The sequence below is a fragment of the Gossypium hirsutum genome, chromosome D03 (assembly GCF_007990345.1).
Source record: "Gossypium hirsutum isolate 1008001.06 chromosome D03, Gossypium_hirsutum_v2.1, whole genome shotgun sequence".
Taxonomy (NCBI): Eukaryota; Viridiplantae; Streptophyta; class Magnoliopsida; order Malvales; family Malvaceae; genus Gossypium; species Gossypium hirsutum.
This window is the reverse complement of record NC_053439.1, coordinates 5,977,518-5,985,880: the sequence shown is the minus strand read 5'-3', so window position 1 is coordinate 5,985,880 and position 8,363 is coordinate 5,977,518. Positions and strand designations below refer to the sequence as shown.

The 8,363-nt window shown below is 34.1% G+C and overlaps 1 protein-coding gene and 1 long non-coding RNA gene across 9 annotated transcripts; one reads left to right on the top strand and one right to left on the bottom strand.

The window, feature by feature from the left end:
- Positions 1–249: 249 nt before the first annotated feature.
- LOC107950395 (FCS-Like Zinc finger 6) lies at positions 250–1,983 on the top strand. Of its 2 annotated transcripts, XM_016885241.2 has the most exons (3): positions 250–812; positions 1,136–1,249; positions 1,552–1,983. In XM_016885241.2, the coding sequence occupies exons 1-2, from the start codon at positions 499–501 to the stop codon at positions 1,215–1,217; spliced, it is 396 nt and encodes a 131-aa protein (XP_016740730.2). In that variant the 5' UTR covers positions 250–498; the 3' UTR covers positions 1,218–1,249; positions 1,552–1,983. The 2 variants fall into 2 exon arrangements, with proteins under 2 accessions (XP_016740730.2, XP_016740729.2); XM_016885240.2 differs by lacking the exon at positions 1,136–1,249 and having other exon boundaries at positions 255–812.
- Positions 1,552–8,003, bottom strand: LOC107950396 (uncharacterized). Of its 7 annotated transcripts, none has more exons than XR_001698027.2 (5): positions 7,760–8,003; positions 7,347–7,506; positions 6,692–7,243; positions 3,299–3,334; positions 1,552–3,185 (listed from the first exon to the last, which is right to left on the bottom strand). It is a non-coding gene; the product is annotated as an uncharacterized lncRNA (long non-coding RNA). The 7 variants fall into 7 exon arrangements; XR_005911111.1 differs by having other exon boundaries at positions 6,692–7,216; XR_005911112.1 differs by having other exon boundaries at positions 7,351–7,506.
- Between the last annotated feature and the right edge of the window lie 360 nt (positions 8,004–8,363).

Below are 8,363 nucleotides of genomic sequence, written 5' to 3'. Positions count from 1 at the left end.
ATATATATTTTATTTTATTTCTTAAAAACATTTTTAACACCAACATCAAACATTTAAAACTTAAATTAAAGCTTTAAAAGTGTTATTATGAAATTGGAATTCCTAAGTTTGGTAGAGAGATGAAAAAGGAGTAGGTGTGTTCCAAAGGTGAGAAAAGAAAGATGGGACATTAGCAACAAAATGTCAAGGCTTGTAAAAGCAATGCCAGCAACCCGACACGTAGCAATAATGGACTTTTATATAATTAAATAACTAACCTTCCCAAAACTCCAAAAGAATCTCTTTCGTATTTAAAAACTTCCAGCTGAGGGTGCCAAAGATTCCCTCGATTCTTCCCTAAAGGTTAAAATATGCATAATCAACCATGTTTTACATTTCAATCCTCTCACCCTTAATTTATCTCCCCCACCTCGCTTTTCCTTCCGTTCCCACTCTCTTTGCTATTCACTAGAGCAAAAACAAGAGAGAAAGCCAATACGCATACATATATATAGCAGGATGATGCTCGGAAAACGCTCACGTCAGTCGATCAAGAGGACGACAAGCATGACGGGCATCACCGTCGATGTCGTCGACCACCACCAAGACCCAATCATATCCCATCCTCCCCCTCAAATCCACCCTTTGCATGAATCCCCCGACGCTAACTCCCGTTACGATCAACGCTTCTTGGCCATGGTGTCGCCCAGAAACCCAGCTTCTTTTACTAGCCATGTCATCGACAGCGGCACCACTGCCGCTGCTCCTTTTTTGCGAGCTTGTTGGCTTTGTAATCGCCGCTTAGCTCCTGGTCGTGACATATATATGTATAGGTATTCTTCTCCTTTCATCCAGTTTCATTTATTTTCTTTTAAATTTTATTGAAAATTCAGATCATATATATTAAGATTGAATCTAAAGTTGTATGAACAAGAAAAGAAAGAGAAAAAAATTATATTTCTCTTTCTTTCCATCCAAACAACATTTAAACCTCCCTTAGAACTCCGTCTTTGCTTCTTACCTTTTTTTAAAAAATTTATATTAATATATGGTATCTAGAAGTTATATGTAGAATTATAATTATTAACAGAGAATTAAAGCCAATATTTGGGTTGAATTATTTGTCAAATAATGAAAAAGAATAACATTATTGCAGGGGGGATACAGCGTTTTGTAGTCAAGAGTGTAGAGAAAAACAGATGAAGCAAGATGAAAGAAAAGAAAAGCTAAACGGCTAGAGTTGTTTGAACCAAATTCTAACAGATTATTTGTAAGTTAAGTTAAACAAAATATATCTTATAGAAACAAGATTTAGTTTTTATGAGTATAACATATTTAGTATTTATTAACATAATATATTTGACTTTGATTAAAATTAAGTTTTTTTCTACCTATATCAAAATTCTCTTGTAATTATTCGAATTTGACATAATGAATTTTCTTCTCCTTTGCCCATGATTTTTTCTTGAAACGGTTTATACATAAAAATCTGTATGTTATTTATTTATTATTTTTTTCGATATATTATCATTACTAACGTTCTATTTTCACATAAACATTAATACTTCAAAGAAAGAAGACCGCCATGCCCATTCCTCTTCAACCACCACCTCCTCCAAGACTTCTAAAGCGAAGCTTGTGATTGCTGCTTGAACTTTGAAGAAAGTAGATGAATGAGTAATTTCGATAGGAATTAAGCCAAAATCCAAACCCAGCCAGCCTCAGTAGAAGAAGAGTAGAAATCAATGGGCTTTCGTCATATATAATCGTGGGTGCAGTTAAATTATTATAAAGAAGTGGATGGTGATGCAAATAGCCAAAGCTTTGAGGTTCTTATATATGGATTCCAATGTTATAACACTTTCTTATATAGTTTCCTTTTTTTACTACCACCATCACTACTTCCACTATATATTCAACCCATCAATTATTAATGTCACAAACAAATGAATCATTACAATAAAAGAAAATCTCATCTTTAAATTATAATTTTCTTTATCAAAATCTAATGTCAAACATAACTTTATATTTATCACCTTAATTCTATTCAAATTGTTGCCATTTTAGTACAATGAACAAAGTTAAAGATTTTCACTGAGAAAAAAAAATTGGATTAATTAGAAAATCTCAAACTTGGGACTTTACCTTCTTTTTTCTTTTTTTACTTTTAACTATTTTATATCTTTAATTTTCTCATGCATATTTTCTTTGTTTTGTTTTTTTCATTTTAGCGTTACCAAATAAAATAAAAGTAAAGGTGTAAAGAGTTGAAAATTAAGTACTAAATTTTTAATATTAAATTTTATAATCATTGAATTTATATTATAAAATTATTTGATATATTATTAAAAGTTAAACACTAAATGTAATTATTTTTGCTTGATAATAGTATATCGTTATTTTTGAAAAATCATTATTTTATAATTTTAATCTTACTAATAATGTCTAATTTAAACTTACATTTAAACCTTATGAATAATTAAGGAAAAAGAGCCAAGAGTGCTTTGCTTAGAATCCTAGTGAAAGTAGTAACTACTGCCGCTTGGGATGGAGGAAACTGGTGGCGACGATAGGGTGGGAGGCGATGAGATCTCCCTTCTAGAAGAAGAACTCATCCAATTATATGTTAAGTGTTCGATGGTGGTACCAAACGTGAAACCAACTCTGCTTTGCACAATATGGACAGAAAAAATCCTAAAATCCGGATAGTTTTAGGGCACAGATGAAAAGCATCTAAAAGACGAGGAAAAAATTTGAGATTCAGTTGGCAGGGCAAAATCTTTTTCTAATTGTGTTTCATACTGAAGAAGATCTAGAGATAGTTATGGAGGGATGACCATGATTGTTTTGGAAAAAGCTTGTACTGTTTGATCAGTTGGTTAAACCGATTGAAAAAAGTCAGATTTGACTTAATTCTTCCCCGTTTTGGATTAAGATCGGACCGTGTTTACCAGAATTCGACAAAAAAAATCTATTTCATGCCATTGGGGTTACTTTTGGAGGAGTAATTAAATCTGAAATCAATGGAGATTTGTGTCGCCTTAGAATCAAATTGGATGTGCAGAAACCCCTCCTTAGAGGTATTTTCGTCTCAATCGATAATTAATAGAAATCTTGGGTCTCCTTTAAATATGAGAAGTTACCAATTTTCTACTTTGGATGTGGAAGAATGGGGCATGGTTTCAAAGACTGCCTTGGGCTAACTCCTGCAGAAAAAAAAATAGAGACGATCCACTATACTCTTTAGCATTAAAATTTGAGCTAAATTTAATTGGGAAGGAGAGTGTGAAATTTAATGCACTCTAAAAATAGATGATACCTCAATGTTCTTATATAGGGGTCACGTAGATGCTACCTGAGTTTATTAAACAACCAGAAAATGAGAATGCTATGGTTTAGAGTTTACAAGATAAAATACAACCAACAGGATTAGAGAAAACGGAGAAGAAGCAGAAGGAAGGGTCTGCAATGAAGAAAATTGAAAGGTTGAATGAAAGAAATAGTATGTTGGAAGATAAATCAAATCTATTTAAGAAGACAAGATGGAAAAGAAATATCCAGTGGTCTTGATGAATCAAAGTAATGAAGACATCATAATGAGGAAGAGGAAATCTGCAGAATTAGAAATTGAAGAATGTTGTACAGGAAATCCTTACGAAGACGGACCCAAAAGAATGAAACATGAAAGAAAAGACATACAAATTGAAGCTTCTCTAGTTGTGCCGGTAGGAAACTCGGAACAAATTTGTGATCCCAACTTTTATGGATCGGCGGGTGCCAAAAGGTAAGTCGACCGGGCGTAATGAAAACTATAAGTTAGAATGTCCGTGGATTGAGGAGTCCAGGGGCAGTATGGAGGCTGCGGCATTTGCTGAAGCAGTACAACCTCCAAATGGTCTTCTTAATGGAGAAAATAATTGATGAGAAACGTATGGAAAAGGTTCTAAGGAGATGTGGTTTTATTAATGGGATTAACGTAAAAGCAAAAGGTTCTCGAGGTGGGCTATGTTTGGCATGGAAAGGGGATATTACAATTAGTTTAAGAAGTTTCTCAAAAAGCCATATTGATGTGATGATTAAGGAGGAAAATGTCAATGAAGAATGGATATTTATGAGGTTTTATGGTTCATCTTATGTAAAAAACAGGAATGTTTCGTGGAATCTGTTAAGGAAATTGGGCCATGAACAAAATCATCCTTGGTTGGTAAGTGGTGATTTTAATGAAATCATGTATTCCTTTGAAAAAAGTAGAGGCATACTGAGGGAGGAGAGAAGAATGGAGGCCTTCCATGAGGCTTTAGAAGAATGCCAATTGATGGATATAGGGTATTCGGGGGTTTGGTTTACATAGGAAAGGTGGAATCTACCAAAAATAAACATTAAGGAAAGACTTGATAGGGGAGTTGCGAATGAAAAATGGTTGCATCTTTTTCCAAAGGGCAACATTCAACACTTAACTCATTCGATTTCGGACCATTGTCCACTCTTTCTTAATACAAATAATGGAAATATTTGTATAGGGATCCCAATGTTTAAATTTGAGGCATGGTGGACCATGAAGGAGTTTATCGAATAAGAAATCAAGAAATCTTAAGAGTCATCAATAGGCACGCTAATTAAAAAACTTAAAAGGTTGCAGCTCAAATTGAAGAGATGGGCAAGCACAATTAAAAAATGTCGAGAAGGATTAAAAAGAAAGCTCATAAAGGAACTTGAAAATCTAATGGTGAAAGAGAGGGATGAAGATACGACGGCAAAACTTATTGATACCAAAATTCAACTTAATATGGAGATTGATAAAGATGAAATGTATTGGGAACAAAAGGCACGATTCTACCTTTTTTCATAAGTATGCCCTAGTTTGTAGACGGATAAACACAATAACTAGGTTGGGATCAAACGAATGAGGAGAAATTTTTGACGAAACAAAGATCAATGAGGCTGCTAATTTAATTTTTTAGAAATTATTTTCGTCTAATGGAATTGGGGATTTATCCCACCTACTAACGAGCATTGACATCAATATTTCCTTCGATATCAATACAGCTCTATTATCAGCTTGTAAGGTAGAAGAGGTTCATTCGGCTTTGAAAGGAATAGGGCTACTAAAGCACCAAGCTCTAACAGTTTGCCGACATTGTTTTTTCAAAACTTCTAGCACATTGTAGGTAAAGATGTCGAAACTTTCTGTTTGGGAATTTTGAATGATGACAAGGATTTTGACTCTCTTAATTTGATGGATATTGTGTTTATCCCAAAAATCCTAAATCCCACAAGTCTTGTTAATTTTAGACCTATTAGTTTGTGCACAGTTATTTACAAAATTGTGGCAAAAATAATAGCAAATCACCTTCAAGAAGTCATTAGAAGATGTATTGACACTACCCAAAGTGCCTTTGTCCCCGGAAGATTAATTTCTGACAATGTGCTTTTAGCCTATGAAATTCTACACACTTTTCATCAGAAGCGTACCAGTGAAAAGGATAATGGCAGTGAAGTTAGATATAAGCAAAGCTTACTATAGAGTTGAATGGGGTTTTCTAAAGGAAGTAATGCTACAGATGGGCTTTGCAGGGGAATGGGTGGCACTAATTATGACATGTATCTCCACAGTTTCTTATGCAGTAAACATTAATGGGAGAAGGGAAAACATTTTTAAACCTACTAGAGGGCTCCGACAAGGTGATTCACTTAGTCCTTTCTTTTTTCTGATATGTAGTGAGGGACTTTCATCTTTGATGAGATTGACAATGAGAGATGGCTTGTTAAAAGGAGCAAAAGCTAACAGAAGGGGACCAGAGATATCACACTTACTTTTCACAGATGATTGTATTCTGTTCGGTGAAGCAACAGATAGAAGAGCGTTGATATTGAAAGAAATTATGAAGGAATACGAATGATGCTCAGGAAAATGTGTGAATTTTAATAAATCAACGATCTTCTATAGTTCGAACACAATAGAAGGGGAAAAAAAAGAAATCTTGACATTATTAGGTGTGAGAAGCTCAAGAAATCTTGAAAAATACTTAGGACTCCCTAATGTGGTCGGAAGACGAAAGAAATAGTCCTTTCAAAATATCAAAGATAGGGTTTACTTGCGAATTGAAGGATGGAGTACAAGGCTACTATCACAAGGGGGTAATGAGGTCTTCATAAAATTAGTACTCCAAGAAATACCAACTTATACTATGTCATGCTTTCTTCTATCGAAATCTTTATGTAGGGAATTAGAAAACATTTTCGCTAAGTTTTGGTGGCAAAAAGGTCATGGGAAAAAAGGAATATATTAGTGTCAATGGAAGCATATGTGTCGTTCAAAAGAAGAGAGGGGAATGGGTTTCAGAAGTATGGCTCAGTTTAATATTTCATTACTAGCGAAGCAAGGGTGGAGGATTTTAAATAACCCAAACTCCCTAGTTGTGCGAGTGCTCAAAGAAAATTATTTTCCAAATGATGATTTTTTAAATTCACAATTAGGAAATACAAGTTCTTATATATGGAGAAGTATCTGGGCGACAAAGTGTATTTTGGCAAAAGGACTTTGTTGAAAGGTGGGTACGAGTATGAATGTTTCAGTTAATAACGATGCTTGGATTCTAGATGCAGAAAATCTCAGATGACCTTTATTTGTTCATAACATGTGAGATTTTAAAGTTGCTGAGTTAATTGATAGTAATGAAAGAATATAGAAACGGGAGTTGATTGTCAATACCTTTTCAGAGTAAGATGCTGAAAAAATCCTCCCTATCCCATTGGCGAAAGAACCCCATGATGACTTTCTTGTATGGAGCAGTGAATCTTCGGGTGATTACTCAGTTCGTAGCACCTATAAACTATTACAAAATTCTGGTGAAAACCCTAGAGCTTATGCTTTACAAACCGACTACAAGAATTTTTACAAAAAACTTTGGCTCCAAAATCTCTCTACTAAAATAAAGATTACAATCTAGAAAATATCATAGAATTATTTGCCTACACGGGTTAACATGCGGCACAGGAAGCTAGTTAACATTACAACTTGCCCCCGATATGGAGAAAGAGCAGAAACAATTGATCACCTTTTCCACGACTGCCCTATTTCAGAGGAAGTCTGGACAACATTACCAATCCCGAATATTGTAATGGATTCTATTATGGATTTTTTTACAGTGGTTTACCTAGGTTTTTGTTCAGTATCCCCTTTTTCAATACCGACATTTCTGTTGTGTGCTATGGGCCATTTGGGGAGAAAAGAATGCTAGAATGCAAGATAAGAAAAGTAGCACTGTCAGGAAATAGCGAGCTTCGTTAATAATTATATTATCGAATTAAATGGTGTTGAAAGAAGAATTTCCATAATTTTAAAGGGGTTTAGAAAATAAACTTACCCACCTGGTAAGTCCGTAAAAATCAATTTTGACGGAGCATACGATGGGCGTCATTTCCAATCGGCTTCGGGGATTGTGGCTGTTAACAATGAAGGGACTGTCCTCTTATCTTGTTTAGAAATTCATCAAGAGGTGGCCTCTGCCTTCGCTGCTGAAGCACCTGCATGTCGTGAAATAGTCCAAATAGGAATCGAATTGCAGTGGTCGGAGATCATTATCGAAGGTGACTCATTATCAATAATCAAAAAATACAAGACAAAAAGTCAAGATAAATCGCAGGTAGGAGTATACATACATGATATTCAACAGATAATAGCTAGATCTAGAAATTGTGTTCATATATACTTCGAGATCAGCAAAAGCTTTAGCACATATACTAGGAACAGAATTGTTGAAAAAAAAAGGAGGTGTACCTGGTTAAAAGCGTCCCTGAATATGCCAAAAACCAAAAGGAAACCGATAAGGTACGAGAACTGAATTGAGAATGGTCGGAGAAGAGGAAATAAGGAAGGAAAGCCTCAAAGTAGATGAATAAGTTTTTTGGTGATAAAGCTTTCCTGAGAACTGAAACCGTCATAAAGAGAGAAATGATGGCTGATAGACAGGACAGGCATTAGTGATTTCTGATGGGGCAAATTTTTGGTGATACTTGTGTTATTCTTGATTATTCTGAATTATGTTTAGGGTGTTTTCTCCATGGGCCAATTTAAGTTTTGGGCCAATTTTTTCGATTATGTTTTATTTCTTTTTGGACCGTTTGTTATTTAATTTTGTTTTATATATTAAATGAAGCCTAGTCTGATTATTAGTTCAAAAAATAATAATGTATCATTTATTTTATTTTGAATAGTTTTGGTTAAAAATTAAAACATAAAATTTGAATATTTTATTTTTTAATGAAATGAGGAAATATGTTATTTCAAAAATAAAACTTTGAAAAATACAATCAATTTAATATTTTTCACATTAAGTGATAAGTAACTAGATATTTACTTATCATATTCAACAATTTTTGTT